Source organism: Humulus lupulus, chromosome 5 (genome assembly GCF_963169125.1).
Source record: "Humulus lupulus chromosome 5, drHumLupu1.1, whole genome shotgun sequence".
Lineage (NCBI taxonomy): Eukaryota > Viridiplantae > Streptophyta > Magnoliopsida > Rosales > Cannabaceae > Humulus > Humulus lupulus.
Window position 1 is genome coordinate 131,027,897 of NC_084797.1, and position 24,948 is coordinate 131,052,844.

Below are 24,948 nucleotides of genomic sequence, written 5' to 3' on the forward strand. Positions count from 1 at the left end.
AAGCTACGAAGAAAACTGGACAGGCGGCCGCCGCTGCACCGTCAAACCCGCCACCTCCTCCTCCTCCTGCAAGCGTGGCGGAGGATGAGCCACATCTGGACTTTGAGGAGGAAGAGATGGATGATGCAACACTGAAGAGTACCCTGGGCGCGTTGCAAGAAGAGCTGGCTAATCTGAGAGCCAGTCAGGAGACTGCAGCCGGAGTTGTGGCACGGCAGCAGCAGGAGATTGAATGGCAGCGGGCGAAACTAAGCGAGAGGCAGGCGGAGATGGACCACCGCCAGAACGAAGCCATGGAAGCCCTCGAGGCGGCCTTGCAGCTGGCAAGGAATCAGCCCACACCTGCTTCGCAACCTGACCAACCTGGCAATGGACCACCCGAGAGGGGTCCTAATCCAAGCCCACTGATCCAGCCTTCAAGTCCGCAAAGGCCCGAGCAGCTTCAAGCGCCCCATGAAGACGCCCCGCTGGACCCCGAGGCGCAGCCACCATCCCAAGCTGGTTGCGGCGATCCCCCGCAACAAAGGCAGAATAGGGCTGAGCATCAGCCTCGTAGTCCTAGGCGCCGTAGGGGTGATGAGCCAAACCTACCGAACAGAGGTTAGTATCCCCTTGGTAACAGGGGGGACTCAGAGTTAGGCTCTGCGGTCCGGGGTCCCCCACGGCACGATGATGCACTGGGACATCACGACCAGCGCAGGCCACCCTCTAACGGTCGCAACGTTTCAGCCAGGAATGGGAATCGAGGGAACAGTTGATCCCACCATAGCCAGTCGAGGTTCATGGATATAATGAGGCTGACTCAGGCAAAAGGGACGCTGGCCGAAGGAATGAAGAAAGAGGTAAAGGCAAGAGCCAGGTACCTCAAGATGATCAACCCAATAGATGGGATGCCGGGGGGCAGCCCTGACAAAATAATGTCTTCAACCGGCTCGGGGGTAGCGAGCAGCGGAGAAGGGACGAGGATTTGCGTGACGTACTTAACGATCACCGTGAGAGGCATGGCGAGAACACCCCCCCGGCAACAGAGGACACAGCGATTCCTGCCGCTATACAGGCCCAGATAGACGCCCTCAACCAGGCAGTGCAATAGCTGGTCGGGGGAAGGACATCCTACATCAACCACGATAGGAGGAAAGGCACTCCTTTCGTACAGAGGATAGCTAATGCCGAAACTCCAAGCAAGTTCAAAATGCCTACACTCCCAAACTTTGACGGGTATGGAGACCCGGTGTCTCATGTCAACAAGTTTGAAATTCAAATGGACATTCAGAAAGTGTTCGAAGACGCTCGGTGCAGGATCTTCCCTGCAACACTTTCTGAAGCTGCACAAGAATGGTTTTTTAAGTTCCCTCCCGCGAGCATAGTTTCCTGGGAAATGTTCGTAAGGGAATTCTACGGACAATTCTATGCAGGTCGTGTGCATCCAACCGAAGCAAACCAGCTGGTTAAAATTCGCCAGCAGGATGGGGAGTCAGTAAAGGATTACGTCCAGCGCTTTATGCGAGCGGCGGCTGGAGCAAAACGGTGGGGGACGAAGGCAAGATGATGGCCATTACCGCAGGGGTTAAATGTTGTTCTCCCCTCTGGAAAAGTCTCTGAAAAGAAGGAGTGAGAACTACCCAAGAATTTTTAGACCGAGCTAATCGCTACATCAAGCTCGAAGAAGCCATTGCTGATGATGGAAAGCCCTCAAACAAGGGTAAGAAGGCTGCCGAACCCGCCAAAGCCGCCAATGGTTCTAAACCTAATGGTAATGGAAAAGGCAACGGGAACGGCAACAGCAATGGCAAGAATGGTGGAAAATGGCCATATAACGAGCCTTCCACCTCCGACAACAAACGAGCCAAGGGTAATCGTTATGAACCCCGGTTCACTAACAACACTGCCCTCGTTGAGTCTCGGGGGGAGGTTTATCAGGCCACAAGCTCTAGTGTGCCTTACAAAAATCCTGGCCCCATTCGGAAGGATATTTTGAAGAGAGACACTACCAAGTTCTGTCGTTATCATAACGACTACGGACATGACACCAACGAATGCAACCAGATGAAAGACGAAATCGAGTTCCTTATTAGACAAGGACACTTGAGAAGATACGTACGGGCCTCGGGAAATTCCCAACGAGAAGCTCTGGGTGGCAACGAGCAAGCGTCCACGCGCCAACGCTCGCCACCCTTACAGCCTACCCCCGTGGCTGGAACACTCTTAACCATCTGTGGAGGCCCACACCTCGCGGGAAATAGCGGAAAGGCCAGAGAACGATACGCTCGGACTCTGCGCCACGACCAGGACATCGAGATGATGACTGTGGAGGAGCGTGCACCAAAGAAGGCTCGGTCAGAAGAGGGTGAAATAACCTTCTCTGATGTCGATGCCCAACACGTCAGGTTCCCACATTCCGATCCGCTGGTCGTGGACATCCAGATGGCCAATATGATGGTGAAGAGGGTACTGGTCGATACAGGAAGTTCAGTGAATATCCTGTATAAATCTACACTGGAACGCATGAAATTGTCCGTTAAGGACTTGGAGCCCTGCAACCAAACGATATACGGCTTCTCTAGAGAAGGACTCGCTCCCGCCGGATTGATCAAACTCCCAGTAACGACGGGTACAGCGCCTGCGACAAGGACATTACTCGCCACCTTTGTAGTGGTCGATTGTCCCTCGGCGTACAATGCCGTTATTGGAAGGCCCATAATGGTTGATCTACGGGCAGTAATCTCTATGTGGCACTTGGCCATGAAGTTCCCAACAGACGCGGGGATAGGACGCGTGTTGGGAAACCAGAGGGAAGCCAGGGAGTGCTACAATGCCTCGATCACAAAGGCGAAGAATGGAACGTCGAAGAGCGCTACCTCAGATAGGTTGTAGATGGCAGTTGATACACAAGCCCAATCCGGTGATGAAGTCACCAAATAGGGTGTTGCCCAAAGTGAGGATGGAGATTTAGATCCTTGCTTTGGGGATTTTGAAGAAAATGTTGGACCCGTCGAGGACCTGGATGAGGTCCAACTCGACGAAAAAGACCCAACCAGAGTCATAAAGGTTGGGAGAAACTTAGAGCTCACCACGAAGAACGAACTGGTGGAATTTTTGCGAAAGAACCAGGAGGTTTTCGCCTGGTCCCATAAAGACATGGCTGGGATAGATCCTGCAGTAATCAGCCATGTCCTGAATATAGACAAGACCTTTCCACCTGTGCAACAAAAGAGAAGGCTGCTCGATAAAGATAGATCAAGAGCCTTAAAAGAAGAAGTCAAAAGACTAAAGGAGAATGGGTTCATCAGGGTGGCATTTTATCCATCATGGGTCTCCAATCCAGTGCTGGTTCCCAAGCCTAACGACAAATGGCGAACCTGCGTGGATTTTACAGACCTCAATAAAGCCTGCCCAAAAGATTGTTTCCCACTCCCGAGGATCGACCAGCTGGTCGATGCAACCGCAGGACACGAGATCCTCTCATTCATGGATGCATATTCAGGCTACAACCAGATTAGCATGCATCCCCCTGACGAGGATCACACCAGCTTTCGGACCGATACGGGCTTATATTGTTACAAAGTAATGCCCTTCGGACTGAAAAACGCAGGTGTGACTTACCAACGGCTAGTCAACCACATGTTCAAGGAGCAAATCGGTGTAAACATGGAGGTATATGTGGATGACATGCTGGTAAAGTCTAAGAAGGCAGAAAGGCATGTGAGGGATTTACAAGAGTGCTTTAGTGTGCTAAACAAGTACCAAATGAAGTTAAATCCCCTCAAATGTTCCTTTGGAGTTGGATCAGGGAAGTTTTTGGGTTTTATTGTAAATTCAAGAGGAATCGAGGCCAACCCCGACAAGATAAAAGCCCTGATCAACATGAAGTCGCCAGAAAGGATCAAAGATGTACAAAGTTTAACCAGAAGAATTGCAGCCCTAAGTAGATTCATTTCAAAATCCACAGACAAGTGTGTCCCTTTTTTCGATCTACTTAGGGGAAAGAAGAAGTTTGAATGGACAGGAGACTGCGAGCAGGCATTCCAAGCCTTGAAAGCCCATATGGCACAGCCTCCCATCTTATCAAAGCCAATTGAAGGAGAAACTTTGTTTATTTATCTGGAAATTACTGAAGTTGCTGCCAGCACGGTATTAGTGCGAGAGGAGGAAGGCGTACAAAAAGCAGTCTACTATGTCAGCAAGAGACTGATTGGGGCAGAAGTAAGATATCCACCAATTGAGAGGTTAGCATACTGCTTGATCCTGGCCTCTAGGAAGTTACGCCCCTACTTTCAAGCCCATCCTATTACAGTTCTAACTGACCAGCCCCTTCGGCAAGTCCTCCAAAAACCGGAAGCAGCTGGGCGATTGTTAAAATGGGCAGTCGAACTGGGACAATTCGATATAACTTATTCTCCACGAGCAGTAGTCAAGGGACAAGTCTTGGCCGACTTTATTGCAGAGTTCACCGAACTCCCAGACAGCGAGCAGTGCGAACAGCCTGAAACGCCTGAGCCTCAAGACAAAGCTCATTCGTGGAAGCTATTCACGGATGGGTCATCCAACGAATCCCACGCTGGAGTGGGAGTGATATTGATAACACCGGAAGGGCATCGATTTCACTGCGCCATCAGGTTTGAATTCACTGGATCAAATAATGAAGCGGAATACGAAGCACTCCTCGCTGGATTGAGAATGGCAACGGATATGAGCATAAAGACGCTTGATATCTACAGTGATTCACAACTGGTGGTGAATCAGGTGGCCTACTTAAACAAAACAAAAGACCTGCTAGCCCAGTTCATGAAGTACACTCTCCTGTAATTAAAATTCAAGAACTACAGTTTCAAGCAGATCAACATAGTTATATTGCACTACTAGAACAATTAATAGGCTTTTATACGTCATCATTTGTAGAAAATCTTCAAAACGTCGCTTTTCACACAAACATGTGCATTAGAATAATCGACACAAAAATGCTATTATGTTCTGTTTTTAATTTGAAGGAATATATCAATAACTAAAGTACATCTAATATCAATAAAGTGCATCCACAAAACACAGATATAAGTTTGAAAAAGTAACACCTAAAGCTTATGTTACAAAGCTTCATTATGTATCATTTTAATCATCATATTGCAAAACAATATAAGGAATGTAGGAAATACATCTTTTCGTAGTAATTAGTAAATATACCATTTAGTCAGGGTGACTAGAAGATAGAAGCTCTTGGAGAACAGACAATAGTTTTCCTTCTAAGCCATCAGAAATGAGGTTTAGTGCCTCCTTCCGTATATCGACATCTCTCTGAGAGCCATTTCCTAGAGATACTGCATCAATAGTAGCAGTATAAAAAGAAAAATAATGAGTTTTAGAAAGTAGGATTTAATGTTCAGGTGTAGATATCTAGCACTAGTTGAGGATGCCCAATAAAGGAAAATAAGTCTCTAAGGGATAACAACTGAGAACTAAATAAGTAAATCACTCATCATTCATTATAAACTTACAAGCATGCATGAGAATCCTCCTCGTACATTTCAGCAGGCACTGTCGTTCAATGTAGTATTGAAGCAATACCTAAAACAAAATAGACAGAAAAGTACTGCAATTTCAAGAGCATGGAGGAAAAATCTAACATTCACAGAGAAAAGCTTCCTTTGAAGATAAGTGTTGAAACTCCATTCCTCTAGATAGAATTTGAAAATGAATTGATAACATGGAAAGAAAAAGATAATAATAATAATAATAATAACAATAAGCAACTAACCACGTGAGGAAAGTCTTGAACTATAGAGTCAACAACAACATTGTACTTCTCCAAAGATCTTTCAACGAGGATATATGACTGAACATCATCTAAACACTGTAACAAGCAAGATCTAATTAATCAGATTGTACAAAATAAAGAATATGATCTTAATAACAACTTCTTTGTATAATTCAACACTTATATTTTAGGAGAGTCCACATAAACCAAGAAATACACTTATTTAGAGTGTGCTAGGCGGGAGGAATAAGTGGAAGAAAGGAAAGGAAAGGAAAGGGATGGGATGGGGGTTATTGGATTGATTTGGGTAAGGTGGTTGTTATGGAAAGATTTAGAAGGGAAGCCATTGGGCAATAAGAAACAAAAGATTACAAAAAGTAATATTAAATTATTAAATATATTTCCAGTTTGCACGAAAATTTGTTTGACAAATATATTTCCAGGGCATCCATTCCAAGATTGAATTAAATATATACAAAATCTATAAATAGGATCATACTGTGTGAATTGTAAAACAGGGGTAAAAAAAAGTTGAAAGAATGTATAAAAGGGGTAGTTTAACTCAGCTACAAATAGAATTAATCAAGGAAACAAAAAGAAATCATGAAACATAAAGAATAAAACTATTTGCAAACAACTAAAACCAAACAATTTTAGAAAGGGGACCAAAGAAATAAATAAGTCTGTTGCATCCCATTGAGTCTCTAACCTTATGTGTAGCCAATAATCCCATTTTATCCAACCAGTACTAGATTTCCAATATAAGCACCAACTGGGGCATAGGACTCCAAAGTCTATTAGGTACCAAATTTCCAGGCGGTATGTACTCTATATTAGGATTAATATGTACTCTCAAAAAATTATGTTTGTCTATAAGATTGATGCATGTATTTATGTGTTTATTCAACTAAGCCTCAATCAACGAAACTTAAACGAGTACTCTACCTGGACAAACCCATATAGGCCAGGAATGGACATAGCATTTGTACCAAGTACTTTTAATCCAAAGTCAACATGTGGCTGCAAAAAACATTAGAGACAATAATGAAAGAAGAAAATACAGATTTTTTTTAAGACAAGACCTAAAAGAGTGCCACAAATATAAATAAGTAAACAAATAAATAAGAGTGCCATCAAATTATAGAACTCAAAACTGATTCTGTATATCTAACCTCTCCTCAAATGATTAGTTGCACTGAGAAATAACTAGACTCATAATAGAAAGAGGCCATATGAATCACAATATTGATATGAAAATTTACCAAGAAGATTTTTATACTTCAAGAATTCAACAACTGAGCCCCAAAATTTAGTCTAATGTATCATCCGAGACTGCTTAATAAAAATTTATATATTTATATATATTACATCAAAACAGATATACATGCTTAACAACTTCAATTTAGCATCAAGATGACATGATTTTATGGCAAATATAAATCAGAGACGTAAATATGACATGATTTTATAAATTCGATCAAGCATAGAACCATCTACACTGACAGTAACCATTTTCTGCCCAATGACAATTACATGAAGTTTTGAATAAGATGTACATTACCGAAAATAAGATTGCACAAGGGTTCAACAACTTTAAACCTCAGGCTGTGGACAGTCAACTCCACTTCTATGCACCGTAGTCAAAATGTCTCGAGATTAACCATTTTCCTGGTACAAATGGGAAAAGAAAAAGAGTCAGAGCACTAAAAATCTTACAGAAAGATTAAATTATCTGGGACAGGCCTATGGCTACTAAAACTGTCAGTTAGTTTTCACTTAATTTGATCGGGTAAAATGGCATCCTTGTTAAATCAAAAACAAAATTCAGAGCTTTAGTCCCTTTGATATATTTGTAACAGGAATAGTCCATGCATTATAGACTAATTGTTCCCTTTTTAAAAGTTTACCAAATTGGACTAGCATGCATTTTTTTGTTTGTAATAAAACAGATGGAAAACTAACTGTACAACTTTCAAAATTCTGGGCATACACGTATAGAATTTATAATGAAAATAACATATAACACATCTCTTGTAAGACTAAAATTAGAGTATGGATGTTCATCTCTTGTAATTTTCCAAACTAAAAAGCATACTTTCTGTCTTAATTATAGAATGAATTATGGACAATAATCAGCAGCTAGGTCAATCATCCTTGTAAAGTATCAGTACTAACAAACCAAACAACAAAAAGAGAGCTCATAATCAATAATTAGACTATAAAATTGCTGTAAAATAAATAATTATACAGTAAAGTTAATGAAAAATCCAATAACTCACACAAACACAAAAATGAACACAGCCCAAATCTAAAGGACTATTATTAATTAAAACTGCCATATTCAAATAATTTAAAATATGAACCTAAACTTGTATCAAAGTAAGAACAAAATAAGTGAGGAAAGAAAGGTGTGAATAGAGAATAGAGAGTATAGAATCACCTCGCTAATTTATTTATATATCAAGATCAAGTCTCATAAATGTAGCTCAATTTTGGAAACAAAACTAACATAAACGCTAAAATCAACAACTGAGCTGAGCAAAAGTACCATGAACTCACCTCAATGCACGAAGCCTCATCCGAGCCTCCAATCGATGATGACCCTCCCAAGAATTCGGCATCCGCTGCTCGAATCCAACGTGAATGGTCTGGAGTCCCGACTTGGCGAGGATCGAATCGGTCTCATTGCTAGCTCCACCAGCCTCCACCACGATCCAAACGACTTCGTACGGCACCAGCATCAGCGAGTGCATCAGATCGGTCATGCGAAGGGAGTCACCACAATGACGGTTCTAGGGTTCTTGACTCCAAATTGACGCCTCTGCTCCCTCTGAACCGTGTTAATAATTTGGTGCGCCTTCATGACCTCTGTCGGATTCAGATGCGGCCAAGGTCTGATTCGGATCCTGTGGCGGCCAACCACCACACGACTAGTAGAACTACCAGTGAGGACAGTCCTATTCATCGGGAATTCATCACCGGAAGGATTCGAACGACAGAGGACTAGAATTTTGGGATTTCGGTAAGAGGTAGGGAGAGCTGGGAGTTTGAGGCTGTGGGGAAATTTCTGGAAAATTTGGAGAATTTCCTCTAGGAAAGTTTGGAAATTTTTTTAGAGGGGTCTCGAAGGTTCGGGAAAATTTGGGGTTTGGGGTTAGATAGATATGAGGGAGAGAGAGAGTTAAAAGAGAGAATGAGATATGTACATTTAGAAAATGATAATAGCAAGTGAAATAATACAATATTTGGCACAATTATTTCATTTGCCGCCAATTATTTGTGTGCCATTTTTTTATGTCCTGCCAAATTTTATGTGTTTAGGATAACACTTTTTTAAAAGAGTTATACTTAAATGTTGTGGAAAGGGTTATTTGGTGTAGTGAATCTTAGTTTGACTAACTTATCAAAAAAAATTTGAAATCTAAATGTTGAGCAAATTTCTAAGAAATCTTTGACATTCATGTAAGGATCCTCTCTATCTAACCCATAAAAAGATGGCAACAATTGAATGATTGATGGTTTAAGCTCAAAAGGGGTTGCAGAAGTGGTAGGGAAAACAATACATGAAGGAGCATTAGATGAAATAGGTGCAAAACATTCAAGCAAGTATTTTTCAGGCACAACATTTTCATCAACATGATTTCTATTAATATTAGCAATTGGTTCCATGATGCTCAAATTTTTACTAACACTTTCAATTTCAAACAAAGATAAACCTCTTTTTTGCAAACGATTTTTAGAGTTACGATCCCAATGATGCATACAATTTTCACAAACAATTTTCTGATGTGGAAGATCAGATAAAACCGCAACCACAGAGCATACTTAGAATTTTTTAGATTTCACAACAATATAATTTTTATGGTTTACTTGTCCTCAGGCCTATTTGATTCCACTTACTCGCACACTACTAAAATCTCCCCGAGGTTAATTAGTAGAGGATGTGTAATATTTGTCTTTTCGTTTCATGGGTATATTGGTAATTTTGTCCTGTGAGGGCAATTTGGTAATTTAACACTCTTGATGGGAATTTCTGTAATTTTGTGAAATTACATATTATTTGATTATATGAATATGTATATGTGATATTATATCAGTGTAAGATATTTTACATTGGAAAATACCAAAAGTGCTCAAGATATGTGTTCAAGTGACGAATAATGATTTCCTTCAAGTGCTAGGGGCCTTATTGTCAAGAATTGTTGAAAGAGGGGTCATAATTAAGTAAATATAACTTATGTGTAGAGTCCAAGAACTTTACTTAGCTAATTGTTTAGTAGTATTATAGTATGTATAGTATTATCTTTGTCACTGTGGATTTTTGGTTCAAACCGGGAATTATTTGGACACTCATAGTAGTACTTATAGATTTTCTAAGTTTAATCTATAGTTTAAGAATATTAAGTATAACCTAAGGTTTGATTAATGTGACTGATATTAAGGATTATATTTATTATATTATAAGGTTTAGACATCAACCAATAGGATTTTAAGCACATGTTATGAATGGTGATTAAGGATTAAGTATTTTTGAGGATTAAATTTAATAAGGAGTAAAGTTTGAATGTTATAGGGTCAGTCAGCAGCTTTGAGTACGTTGAGGGCTTAGTCAAGGCTGTTTACTCCATTCAAATGTAATGACCCACTAATCTAGACTATTTGGACCATTAACGAAACTATACATAAAATCCTTAAAAGAACTTACATTTGCGAAAATACCATAATTTATTGAATAACTTGCAAAATAAGAGTTATTTACAAAGTTAATACCAAAACGGATATGGGATCCCATTGTCTTTAAAACAAAAACATAATTTAAAATAATAAAACATTACATAATTAGTGCAGAAAATACATATAAAAAGACATAAAACCGAAACTACATCCTCGAATCGATTAACGCTCGGCCCCTTGACTCCATTCATCATCGATACACATCCTCCAAGCGCCACGAATCTTACCGCCTCTAAGCTTATTTTCCTGCACATAAACAGAAAGGAGTGAGCCTAATGCCTAGTAAGGTTAATCTATCACAAAGTCATATACATAATTTCATAAGAAAACATAAAGACTTAACATAACACATATAACATACACTTATTATAATGGCCATTATTACTTGGGGTCCCATAGACTAAACAAGCATATGCCCATGGGATTAGTGGGGTCCTACTAGCTAAGTAGGTCATATGCCCATAACCCATTTAGGGTCTTGTTAGTCATATGGGTCATATGCCCAAGCCTACAAACATACACATATACATATCATAACACTTTTAATAACATAAAACATATAGATAACATAAGCACATAACATGTTGATTCTAGCCTATTTCCTTACCAAAGTTACCGGGATTATGGACTGAGTTGGGACTTTTCGAACACTCCTAAAACCATAAGAAAGAGTGAGTCTAAAGAAAGGAGATGAAATGAAAGAGATGGAAAGACTAAACCATAAAAAAACATACTTACCGACTTATATGCTTAAGAGCTTGGATTCCCTAACCAAAATAAGAATAAGGTTAGGGGACTGAGTAGAAGGTTTTGAGAAAGGAAATAACATAAAATACAGAAAGGAACTAGAGTTTTGGGTTTACCTCAAAGATTGCAAGATCAATCTAACCTCCACCGAAATACTATAGAACTCACTTCCCAAGTGTTTGATAAGCTTATGATGTTTAAACTTATAGTTTTTCCCCAAACCAAGTGTTTACACTCTCACACTCACTTAACACTAGCAGCTTCTGAACTTAGAGCAAATGGTGAATAATGGCCGGGTACTAGGTCCTATTTATAGAGTTTGGGAATGAAAATATCTTGATTTTACTTTAATAAAAATAATGGCTTTTTAGGTGAAAATCATTTGAATAATCGTTCAGCAGAGGCTGAAGACTCGTTCAGAAGATGTTGGACTGTTGAAGGAGTTTGAATGGCTGAAAGGAAAAGAATTCAAAAGTATTTGAAAATATGTTGGTGGAGGCGATATATCGCCCCCTATAGGCGATATATCGCCTGGACCTTTGTTCCCGAGGCGACCGTGCATCGATTCGTGTTTTCCATATCTACGTGCTGCGATATATCGCCCCCTATAGCTGCGATATATCGGCATACGCTGAATATTTAAACACGAATTTACACATTTTTAGCTAAGTTTGAATGGAGTAAACAGCCTTGACTAAGCCCTCAACGTACTCAAAGCTGCTGACTGACCCTATAACATTCAAACTTTACCCTTATTTCATTTAATCCTCGAAAATACTTAATCCTTAATTATCATTCAAAACATGTGCTTAAAATCCTATTGGTTGATGTCTAAACCTTGGAATATAATAATATAATCCTTAATATCAGTCACATTAAACAAACCTTAGGTTATACTTAATATTCTTAAACTATAGGTTAAACTTAGAAAATCTATAAGTACTACTATGAGTGTCCAAATAATTCCCGGTCTGAACCAAAAATCCATAGTAACAAAGATAACACTAAACATACTATAATACTACTAAACAATTAGCTAAGTAAAGTTCTTGGACTCTACAATTCTCCCCTACTAAAAAGAATTTCGTCCTCGAAATTTACTTACCAAATAACTTCGGATACCGGCTCTGCATGTCCTCTTCCAACTCCCACGTTGCCTCGCGTTCAGAACTATTGCTCCATAGGACTTTAACTATAGGAAAGCTCTTGGACCGTAACTGCTTCATCCCTCTATCTAGGATGCTAACCGGTCGTTCCTCGTAACTTAAGTCTTTCTGGAGCGCTATGGTATCGTACTTGAGGACGTGAGATGGGTCTGACACATACTTGCGTAACATTGAGATGTGGAAGACGTTGTGACTATCGGCTAGTGCTGGCGGTAGGGCTAGTCTATACGCAACTGGTCCCACTTTGTCCAATATCTCAAAAGGACCTATGAATTGGGGACTGAGCTTGCCTTTCTTCCCGAACCGCTTGACACCCTTCATAGGAGATATCTTCAGGAAGACTTGATCTCCAACTTGGAACCCCACATCGCGTCGCTTGGTATCCGCATAGCTTTCTGAATGCTTTGAGCAGCAAGCATACGCTGTCTAATAAGCGTTACTGCTTCTTGAGCTTGCCTAACAGCTTCGGGCCCTAGAAGCTGCCTTTCTCCTACCTCGTCCCAGTGCAACGGTGATCGGCACCTTCTTCCATATAGCAACTCATAAGGTGCCATCTCGATCGTCGACTGGTAGCTGTTGTTGTACGAGAACTCGATCAGCGGTAAGTACTTGTTCCACGATCCTCCAAAGTCAAGTACACATGCGCGTAGCATATCCTCTAAGATCTGAATCGTACGCTCTGACTGCCCATCTGTCTGAGGATGGAAAGTTGTACTAAGACTTAACTTAGTACCCATGGCTTGCTGTAAGCTTCTCCAAAATCTTGACATAAACACTGATCCTCTATCTGATACTATCGTCTTGGGGATTTCATGCAATCGTACAATCTCTTGGATGTAGATGTCTGCATATTGGTCTGCCGTATAAGAAGTCTTAATAGGCAGAAAATGAGCCGACTTGGTTAGTTTATCTATGACTATCCAAGCAGAATGATGCTGCTTATTTGTCTTTGGCAGACCCGTCACAAAGTCCATGGCTATATCGTCCCACTTCCACTGCGGTATGCTAAGCGGTTGCAATAATCCTGCAGGCCGCTGATGCTCCGCCTTCACTTACTGGCCTACCAGACACTTAGATACATACTCCGCTATGTCCTTATTCATCCCTGGCCACCAATAGACTGCCTTGATGTCATGAGTCATCTTGGTAGACCCTGGATGAACCGAGTATGGGGTGTTGTGCGCTTCTTCTAGGATCGTCTTCTTAATACTTTGATCGTCTGGCACGCATACCCGATCCTTATATCTTAATAAACCTTGACTGGATATTGAGAAATCTGTAGTCTTGCCTTCTCTGACTGCATCCATGTGCGTTGCTAGCGAATCATCATGTCTCTGACCATTCCGTATGTCTTCTAGCAGATTCGATTGGATAGACAAGTTAGCCAGCTTGCCTACAACCACTTCTATTCCGGCACTGATAAGCTCCTGTTGCAGTGGCTTTTCTATTCCGGATAAGGCTGCTAAGTTCCCATAACTTTTTCGGCTAAGTGCATCAGCAACTACGTTTGCCTTCCCCGGGTGGTATAGGATTTCGCAGTCGTAATCCTTTACTAATTCCAACCACCGGCGCTGCCTCATGTTAAGCTCCTTCTGAGTAAAGAAGTATTTTAAACTTTTGTGGTCCGTATAAATCTTGCACCGTTCTCCGTAAAGATAATGGCGCCAGATTTTTAACGCAAAGACCACCGCTGCCAACTCCATATGGTGAGTTGGATAGCGTTCTTCATACTCCTTTAACTGACGTGAGGCGTAGGCTATCACCTTGTCATTTTGCATCAGTACGCATCCCAATCCTAACTTTGATGCATCACAGTAGACAACGAACTTGTCGTTGGGTGTTGGGACACTAAGTACTGGGGTTGAGCAAAGCTTATCCTTAAGCAACTGGAAGCTTTCCTCACACTTATCATTCCAGTTAAACTTTTGTTGCTTCCGGGTCAGGTTGGTGAGTGGAGTGGCTATCTTAGAAAATCCCTCTACAAACTTTCTATAGGAACCTGCTAGCCCTAAGAAGCTTCTTACTTCCGACGCGTTCTTTGGTCTAGGCCAATCCTTCATGGCCTCTACCTTCGATGGATCTACTGCAACTCCGTTTTTCGATATGATGTGCCCGAGGAACGCCACTTGTGAGAGCCAAAACTCGCATTTCTTGAACTTCGCGTAGAGTCGGTGCTCCTTCAATCGGTCAAAATCATCCTCAAGTGTTCCTCGTGCTCCACTTCATCCTTGGAGTAAATTAAAATGTCGTCGATGAACACAACGACGAATTTATCCAAGTAGTCCTTGAAGACCCTATTCATTAAGTCCATAAACGTGGCTGGTGCGTTAGTAAGACCAAAAGACATAACCAAGAACTCGTAATGTCCATAACGAGTCCTAAAGGCTGTCTTAGGGATATCTTCTCCCTTTACCTTGTGCTGATGATACCCGGACCGTAGATCGATCTTAGAAAATACAGTTGCGCCTCGGAGTTGATCAAACAAATCATCAATCCGAGGTAGCGGGTATTTGTTCTTAATTGTTACTTTATTCAGCTCTCGGTAGGCTATGCACATGCGCATACTTCCATCCTTCTTCTTCACGAATAGTACCGGAGCTCCCCATGGTGAATGGTTTGGCCTAATGAAACCCAAGTCTAGGAGTTCTTGTAGCTGTGTCTTTAACTCCTTGAGTTCCGTAGGTGCCATCCGGTATGGTGCCTTAGAGATAGGCTCGGTGTCCAGTACTAATTCTATCGTGAAGTCTATTTCTCTAGTTGGCGGCAATCCTGGCAAGTCATCGGGAAATACTTCTGGAAATTCTTGTATGACTCGAACATCTCCAACTTTGAGTGATGTCTCCTTCTCCATATTCGTGATGTTGGCTAAGAATGCTTGGCATCCTTTCTCCATCATTCTCTGAGCTTTGAGAGATGACACTAACGGTGTGCGTAGTCCTGAAGCTTGTCCCATGAAGCACAGTTTCTGGCCGTCAGGAGTATCGAATGTCACCTTCTTGCGTCTGCAGTCGATCGTTGCGCCATGCCGTGATAGCCAATCCATGCCTAGTATGACGTCGAAGTCTTTGATCATCAGCTCTATCAGGTCTCCTTCTAGTTCCTTGTCCTCAATCTTGATTGGTACGCCTCGTACAATTCGTGATGATAGAACTACTTTGCCCGAAGGCAGCTCGGTTGCAAACCTAGTTCTAAATCTTTCACTAGGTTTGTCTAGTTTATCTATCATTCCTAACAAAATATACGAATGGGTGGCTCCCGAATCAAATAATACATGACATAATTTATTGAGGATGGAAACCTGACCTGTGACCACCTTGTTGCTAGCATCCGCCTCTCCTTGGGTTAAAGCAAAAACCCGAGCAGGAACAATCTTTTCGTCCTTCTTTCCTTCCGGCTTTTGCTGAGGACAGTCTCTTTTACGATGCCCTTCTTGACCACAGTTGAAACACTCCTTGGTGTTGGGACGGCATTCTCCGGGGTGCTTCTTCTGACATTTGGCACATGGCGGGTATTCCACGTAGCCCGACTTATTTCCCCCATTATTTGGTCGTGCCCTTTTATTGTTGTCGGCTTGCTTGTTGTCAGGATGCCTTCTCTTCTGTCCGTTACCGTTGTTGTTGGACTGACTGTTGCTGGACTGATTGTTGTTCCGACTGGCCTGAGGTTGGCTCTGCTGTCTAGGTTCCGGCTTGCTGGCTTCTTCTTCGCTCACGTTGGCTTGCAACCTTTCTACTTCAATTGTCGTCTCAAGAACGTCGGCATATGAAGTGTTTCCCGGGTTTGCTAGCTTCACCCCCATCTCAATCTTTGGTCGGAGTCCTCTCACGAATTTGTTCACCCTCAGATAATCGGTCGGAACTAACTCTGCCGCGAACTTGGCTAAGCGATCAAACTGACGAGCATATTCCGCCATTGTTAAATTCCCTTGCTTCAGATTTGTGAACTCCTCAACTCTCGTAGCATGTACCGCTGTATTGTAGTACTTCTTGTGGAAGAGCTCCACAAATCGGGTCCACGTCATGGTGGCAGCATCATGGGATTGCTGGACCAAGTCCCACCATATCCTGGCATCTTTCTTGAGCAAAGATGAGACGTAGGATATGCGGTCTGCATTACTGAGGTTCATGTGGGCTAGGATCGGCTCCACATTCCTTAGCCATTCTTCTACTTCAAAGGGGTCCGTAGTCCCTTCGAAGTTCGGAGCGTGCTGCTTGCGGAACCTCTCGTACACTGGCTCCATATGCTGTACAGGATATGGAGCGTAGTTCCTCATAGGCCATCCCCCATATGGACCGACTTGTTGGGGTGCTGGGGCCATTGGCTGTGGCTGCAGCTGCGGCTGCGGCTGTGGCGGAGGTTGAGGCTGAGATTGAGCCTGTTGGCGTTGTTGCTGCAGAAGTTCCTCAACTTGTTGTCGCAGTCTGGCAATCTCTGCAGTGTTGTCAGCTGGCTGTGCCGGTGCGTTGCGGCGAGCAGTAACACACACTCTCCTTCGGCGAACGGTAGGGACCGCATTGGTCGCTGGAACATCATTGGAGGCGTTTCCGTTGGTGCGTGCGGATCTTCGGAGAGACATCGTAGCAGAGTTCTAACAGTTGAAAGAAACATGTTAGAAATTTTTCCTAATAGGCTCTAAGGAAAAAACTTATTCTAAAACAAACATATCTCGGACCTATTTATTATGACTTCTTATGAAAGATTATATAGGTCTTTATTATTATTAGAGCGGGTTTCTATACTTAGAAAAACAAGTCATCTTTATTTTCTAAGTGTGTTTCTAATCATCCTATATGACTTAATTCTCAGGCTCGAAACTTATCTTTGTTCCAAAGTTAACCATATTGAGGGAGGGCTGGGATCAGTAAAATCGTTCCCACTACTAAGGCCCCCTAACTCTCAATAAGGAAACCAGGTTCATTGATTTGTATCCACCCTCACCGAACTTAGTCATTATTCATTTTATTTAGTATTCATTATGATTGTAAAAAAAAAAAAATCAAACTCACACATGATATTCAAATAGCATGTTTATTCATTTGGAAAAACAATTTCACTTATTACAATCAAAATAAAACAAACATTTAAAAACTTCTAATCTAAAAATCGGGATCTTCTACATCCGATCCGTCATCTAGCATATCATCATCTATTTGTTCATAATCATCATTGTCATGAGCATCAAAACGTCCTAAAGGAAGGTTAGTGAGAATCCTATTCTTTTGCTCATTTGTGAACTGAAACTCAAATTTCGCGGTAAACCTAACTAAGAGGAAATAGTATCTCATGGCTAAAGGAAATTCATCCTCCTCACGCATTTCTTCCCATATTTCTTCTAAGGCTGCTATTACAGAATGAAAATCCTTAAACAACCTAATTACTAATACATATTGTTCCGTTGATCTTAACATTATTTGTTTAGCCTCTTGAAGGCCACCTATTGCTTGGTGAAACAAAAGCAACCTTCGAGTAATCCTTTCTAGGGCTCCTACGGTGTTTCTTGGCTCCCTTATTCTTTTTAAGGCCTTAATGGCTCGGATATCTTGGTAGGTTAAGGCTCCGTTCATTCTTAACTGAAACATAAACACTAAAGTTAGCTATATACATAAGTAAAGTAACTTGTAACTTAAACACTTACTTGGCGGTTCGATTCGGAGCTTTGAGCATGTGTATCGAGGAGAACTTCATGCGAAGGAACCGTTTGCTCTGATACCAACTGTAATGACCCACTAATCTAGACTATTTGGACCATTAACGAAACTATACATAAAATCCTTAAAAGAACTTACATTTGCGAAAATACCATAATTTATTGAATAACTTGCAAAATAAGAGTTATTTACAAAGTTAATACCAAAACGGATATGGGATCCCATTGTCTTTAAAACAAAAACATAATTTAAAATAATAAAACATTACATAATTAGTGCGGAAAATACATATAAAAAGACATAAAACCGAAACTACATCCTCGAATCGATTAACGCTCGGCCCCTTGACTCCATTCATCATCGATACACATCCTCCAAGCGCCACGAATCTTACCGCCTCTAAGCTTATTTTCCTGCACATAAACAGAAAGGAGTGAGCCTAATGCCGAGTAAGGAAAATCTATCACAAAGTCATATACATAATTTCATAAGAAAACATAAAGACTTAACATAACACATATAACATACACTTATTATAATGGCCATTATTACTTGGGGTCCCATAGACTAAACAAGCATATGCCCATGGGATTAGTGGGGTCCTACTAGCTAAGTAGGTCATATGCCCATAACCCATTTGGGGTCTTGTTAGTCATATGGGTCATATGCCCAAGTCTACAAACATACACATATACATATCATAACACTTTTAATAACATAAAACATATAGATAACATAAGCACATAACATGTTGATTCTAGCCTATTTCCTTACCAAAGTTACCGGGATTATGGACTGAGTTGGGACTTTTGGAACACTCCTAAAACCATAAGAAAGAGTGAGTCTAAAGAAAAGAGATGAAATGAAAGAGATGGAAAGACTAAACCATAAAAAAACATACTTACCGACTTATATGCTTAAGAGCTTGGATTCCCTAACCAAAATAAGAATAAGGTTAGGGGACTGAGTAGAAGGTTTTGAGAAAGGAAATAACATAAAATACAGAAAGGAACTAGAGTTTTGGGTTTACCTCAAAGATTGCAAGATCAATCTAACCTCCACCGAAATACTATAGAACTCACTTCCCAAGTGTTTGATAAGCTTATGATGTTTAAACTTATAGTTTTTCCCCAAACCAAGTGTTTACACTCTCACACTCACTTAACACTAGCAGCTTCTGAACTTAGAGCAAATGGTGAATAATGGCTGGGTACTAGGTCTTATTTATAGAGTTTGGGAATGAAAATATCTTGATTTTACTTGAATAAAAATAATGGCTTTTTAGGTGAAAATCATTTGAATAATCGTTCAGCAGAGGCTGAAGACTCGTTCAGAAGATGCTGGACTGTTGAAGGAGTTTGAATGGCTGAAAGGAAAAGAATTCAAAAGTATTTGAAAATATGCTGGTGGAGGCGATATATCGCCCCCTATAGGCGATATATCGCCTGGACCTTTATTCTCGAGGCGACCGTGCATCGATTCGTGTTTTCCGTATCTACGTGCTGCGATATATCGCCCCCTATAGCTGCGATATATCGGCATACGCTGAATATTTAAACACGAATTTACACATTTTTAGCTAAGTTTGAATGGAGTAAACAGCCTTGACTAAGCCCTCAACGTACTCAAAGCTGCTGACTGACCCTATAACATTCAAACTTTACCCTTATTTCATTTAATCCTCGAAAATACTTAATCCTTAATTATCATTCAAAACATGTGCTTAAAATCCTATTGGTTGATGTCTAAACCTTGGAATATAATAATATAATCCTTAATATCAGTCACATTAAACAAACCTTAGGTTATACTTAATATTCTTAAACTATAGGTTAAACTTAGAAAATCTATAAGTACTACTATGAGTGTCCAAATAATTCCCGGTCTGAACCAAAAATCCATAGTAACAAAGATAACACTAAACATACTATAATACTACTAAACAATTAGCTAAGTAAAGTTCTTGGACTCTACATCAAACTTAGCTAAAAATGTGTAATTTCGTGTTTAAATATTCAGCGTGTGCCGATATATCGCAGCTATAGGGGGCGATATATCGCAGCACGTAGATACGGAAAACACGAGACGATGCACGGTCGCCTCGGGCATACTGGCCCAGGCGATATATCGCCTACAGGGGCTGATATATCGCCTCCTCCAGCATAAATTCAAACTCTTTTGAATTCATTTCCTTTCAGCCATTCAAACTCCTTCAACAATCCAGCATCTTTTGAACGAGTCTTTATCCTCTGCTGAACGATTATTCAAATGATTTTCACCTAAAAAGCCATTATTTTTATTCAAGAAAAATCAAGATACTTTCATTCCCAAACTCTATAAATAGGACCTAGTATCCAGCCATTTCTTCACCTTTTACTCTAAGTTCAGAAGCTGCTAGTGCTAAGTAAGTGTGAGAGTGTAAACACCTGGTTTGGGGAAAAATCATAAGCTTAAACATCATAAGCTTATCAAACACTTTGGGAAGTGAGATTCGTTAGTATTTCGGTTGTGGTTAGATTGATCTTGCAAGTCTTTGAGGTAAACCCGAAACTCTAGTTCATTTGATTTATGTTATGTTTCCCTTCTCTTAGTCTCCTACTCAGTTTCCTAACCTCATTCTTATTTTGGTTAGGGAATCCAAGTTCTTAAGCACATAAGTTGTGGTAAGCATATTTTCTTTTAATGGTTTAGTCTTCCTATTCATTTTCATCTCTTCTTCTTCTTAAGACTCACTCTTTCTCATATGGTTTTAGGAGTGTTCCAAAAGTCCTAACTCAGTCCATTATATCTCGGTAACTTTGGTAAGGAAAATAGGCTAGAATCTATATGTTTATGTTTATGTTATCTTTTGTGTTATGTTATGAATATGTTATACATGTGTTTGTTGTAGGCTTGGGCTTATGCCCTATTTGACTAACAAGACCCCAAAAAGATTGTGGGCATATGCCTATTTAGCTGGTAGGACCCCACTAATCTCATGGGCATAAGCTTGTTTAGTCTATGGGACCCCAAGTAATAATGGCCATTATAATAAGTGTATTATGTGTTATGATATGTCTTTACGTTATTATGAAATTAATGTGTATGACTATGTGTTAGATTTTTCCTTGCTGGGCATTAGGCTCATTCCTTTCTGTTTATGTGCAGGAAATAAGCTTTAGAGGCGGAAAGATTCGTGACGCTTAGAGGATGTGTATCGATGATGAATGGAGTCAAGGGGCCGAGCGTTATTCGATTCGAGGATGTAGTCTCATTTTAATTTTTTATGGTTTTATATGTATTTTCCGCATTTTCTTATGTAATTCTTTTCATTTAAATCATGTTTTGTTTTTAAAGACAATGGGATCCCAAATCCTTCTTAGTATTCTATTTATTTGTAAGTAACTCTTATTTTACAAGTTACTCAATGAAATTATGGTATTTTCGTAAAAATGTATAGTTTCGTTAATGGTCCAAATAGTCTAGATTAGTGGGTCATTACATTATGGGAAATAAATTAATTATGGATTATGGAAACTTAGAGTTTTAGTGGAGAATTACTAAAAAGGATTTAGTGAAATTGTTATAATGGCTTATATCAAGGGTAGGAAGGTAATTTGGCAATAATGAGTCATTATAAATAGAAATTGAGAGAATAGGGTTAGGGTTAGACTCACAATTTTAATTTGGTGGCTGCTCAACACATGATCGAATGAGAGAACTCTCTTCCACTCTATCCCTAGACTAGGGTTCAAGATCTAAGGAAGAAGAAGGATGAGGGTGTCTTCAAACGCGTATGGATCACTAGGCACTCGTGTGGGGCTCAATTAGGATGATTTTGGAGGAGATTTTGTGGCTTAGGTTGCTCCACATGATCTTGGTAAGAACTTTTCAAACTTTTTAAGTGTATTTTATTGTTCTTGAAGGTTTGGGTTATGTTAATGATGGTTTTGATTAGAAAGCATGATAGGTTGGGTTGATTGGTTTATATGCATGTTAGAGACTAAGGTATCAATCTATAATGATTAGAAACATGTTAGGGATGGATTAATGATGATATAAGGTCTGGTTTTGTGACATATGTTCATAGCTTGGGGAAGAAGAAGTTCTATTAATGAGATTCGTTAAGGTTATGGAGTTAGGGGCTTTTCATGAATTTTTGGTATTTTATTTATCTCCAAAACTTAAATGATGATATAGAGGGATTCGAGATGAGAAAAACCCAAAAAGAATTATCAAAATTGGATTTATATTGAAGGAGTTATGACATTTCGAAGTTTGGTCGGCGTTTGATTTTTTAATTAGCGTTGCGGCGCAAAAAGAGAGCGCCTAGGCACCCAAAGTGCCGAGAATCTGGGAAAATGAAAGGGCCGCGACGCTTGACTGTGACAGGGTCATTTTTTGTTGTATTTAGGTCATTTTGAAGCCGTTTCATATGGGGTTCGTTGGGGACGTCCTCCCTAACTTCTTGGAGACAATTTTGGGACATTCCTAAGGACAATATAAGGTTGATTGGGTTTTAGGAAGGGTAAGGTTTGGTTCATGACCTTTGATTTGAGTTATGAGTCTCTAAATGATATATGTTGTATGTTTTGGATTTAGGGCTCGACAAGGCACTTGAAGGGAGGTGATTGCGTCGCTGCTGGACACCTGCATGCAAGGTGTGTGCTCGACGTACTTAAGTGTGGTAAACTTTGTATGCTATGAATTTTACTATGAATTAAGTCCAGAATTATGTTGTGAACTTTGCTAATGATTTTTCTACGAACTATGATATTCATTATGTTATGAGTTACATTAGGAATTATGTTATGGGTTGTGCTATGAAGTATGTTATATGTTATGCATGTTATGTGTGACTGTGTTATGTGTGAATATGTTGTATTTTTGGGTGACATGCTTACGTTATGAAAATTCATGTTTACGTTATGATAAATTGCATGCTTACATTATAATAAAATGAATGCTTACGGTTCTCATGCTCGGTTGCACACTTGTAACAACCCAAATTCGCTAATAAGGCTTAAGGGCCTTGATTAGTGTGCCTGGAGGGCATAATGGGATTTTGTGTGTGACTTTAATGAGTTAAATGCATGATTATGATTTAATGCATGTTATATGACTGTTTGATTATTTGAGATGCATGACTATGTGAATTAGTATGCATGTAGAACTGATTGTCTTAGAAAGAGCATAATTGTAATTTGGCCATTTTGGGCATGACTGTGTTGATACCTGTGATCTGTGACTCGAGACGATCCTAGAATGAGCGGGTTAGCGGAAAAGTCAAAGCGGGAATTTATACCCGGCTTGGGGTTAAGCCTGTGGAGTTTAAATGGGAATTTGGAAATATATTGAGGTTAATCTTGATGATGAGGGTTATATTTGGTGATCAATTAGGTATTGGGTAGCAAGCGGGAAATTATTAGAGACACTCGAGGAATTAGTGGGAAATGGGTAAAATGACTAAAATGGCCCTACTTGGACAAAAAGGTTTAGAATTTATAGGAAGGGCATTTTGGTCTTTAGGATTTTTAGAGATAAGTTAAAGGGAGCTTTATACTTAGTGGAATTTGTAGAAAAAGAGTTATAAGGCTGAAAAAGAAAGAAAGAAGGAAGAAAAAGGAAAAGAGAGAAAACAGAAGGGTTTTGTTCCAAAAGAATCGGTTTGTGGCTCTCCCACCATTTCCCTTCATTTTCTTGGAGCTAAGCTCAGTGGTGAGCTAGGGTAAGCTGAGCATCAAGGATCCCTGGGCTAGACTTGAAGATTGGCAAGGGATTGGCAAGAACACATCAAACATTGAGGTAAGTTTTAGAAATTTCAGTTTTAGGGTTTGACTGGTTTGAGCTGTGTATTTGAGCTAAATAGATGGGGATTTTTGGGGAAATCAGGCCAAGATTGAGAAGGAGCAAGCTAAGGTGGTTTAGGGTTCAACTCAAGGTCGAATTTCCATCCACGGTATGATTTCTAAGACCTTATCTTTGATGTTTGAATGAATTTCTGGTTTTAGGGTTCATTATGGTAGATCTTGAGTTTTGGGTTTCTTGAGCTTGGGGTATGAGTTCTTGGGATGAGTGTGAGGTGTTGATAAGTTTGTTTTTGGGTTTGGGAAAGATTTGGACAAGTTTGGGGTTGAAATGGTAGAAGGAAATCGCAGGAAGCGATTTTGGGTGTTGCTGGTCTGCAACTAGCGCTACAGCGCTAGTCTTTGGGCGTTGTAGCGCTAGGCCTTGGTTCTGGGGGTGTGTTGTTCTGCTTGTAGCGCTACAGCGCCCTCTTAAGAGCGTTGCACTGTTCACAGAAAGGGATTTTTGGGCTTTTGTTGAGGGATTTTGACCTAGGGTTCGGGGCTCGATTCCACCACTTTGTTTTGGGGATCTAGGACTTCCCGGGGGCTCGGGATTGGTCCTGAGGCTAGGTTTTGGACTTGAGGTTTGGTAATGACTTTGACTTATGGATTTTGCTTAGGTGAACGCTAGGGCTCGAGTAGGCTCGTGCTCGAGGAGTCAGGTGATCAAGGCTATCGAATTGAAAGGTAAGAAAACTGTAACACCCAAGAATAGGGCATGGGCCCACAGTGTTATTGCAGGGCATGGCCCTAGATTGTATCATGTGCGAATGTATAACCTTAAATGAATTATTATATGTTTGAATGATTATTTCGGAATGTACTATATGCGTGATTATAATGAAATGAATGGCTAAGGCCGAGAGCGGCGAAGGCCGAGAACGGCCTTGGGGCCGGAAGTAACACTTAGCACATGGAGTGCTTATAGCCAGGGTGGGACCCAATGGATACATGAGTTATCCTCTCGGTAAGGACCGATACCCCAGGCTTTGGTAAGGCCTCTGGGGCAGCATGGCCGTGCTTGTTCAGTCTAATGGTTTTCCTATTTAACAGTGGATTATATATGTCAGCTATAT

The 24,948-nt window shown here is 40.5% G+C and overlaps 1 protein-coding gene across 1 annotated transcript; it reads right to left on the bottom strand.

The window, feature by feature from the left end:
- Positions 1 to 5,181: 5,181 nt before the first annotated feature.
- Positions 5,182 to 6,482, bottom strand: LOC133779473 (uncharacterized). The gene is made up of 4 exons (XM_062219432.1): positions 6,459 to 6,482; positions 5,750 to 5,845; positions 5,490 to 5,559; positions 5,182 to 5,312 (listed from the first exon to the last, which is right to left on the bottom strand). The coding sequence occupies exons 1-4, from the start codon at positions 6,480 to 6,482 to the stop codon at positions 5,182 to 5,184; spliced, it is 321 nt and encodes a 106-aa protein (XP_062075416.1).
- Between the last annotated feature and the right edge of the window lie 18,466 nt (positions 6,483 to 24,948).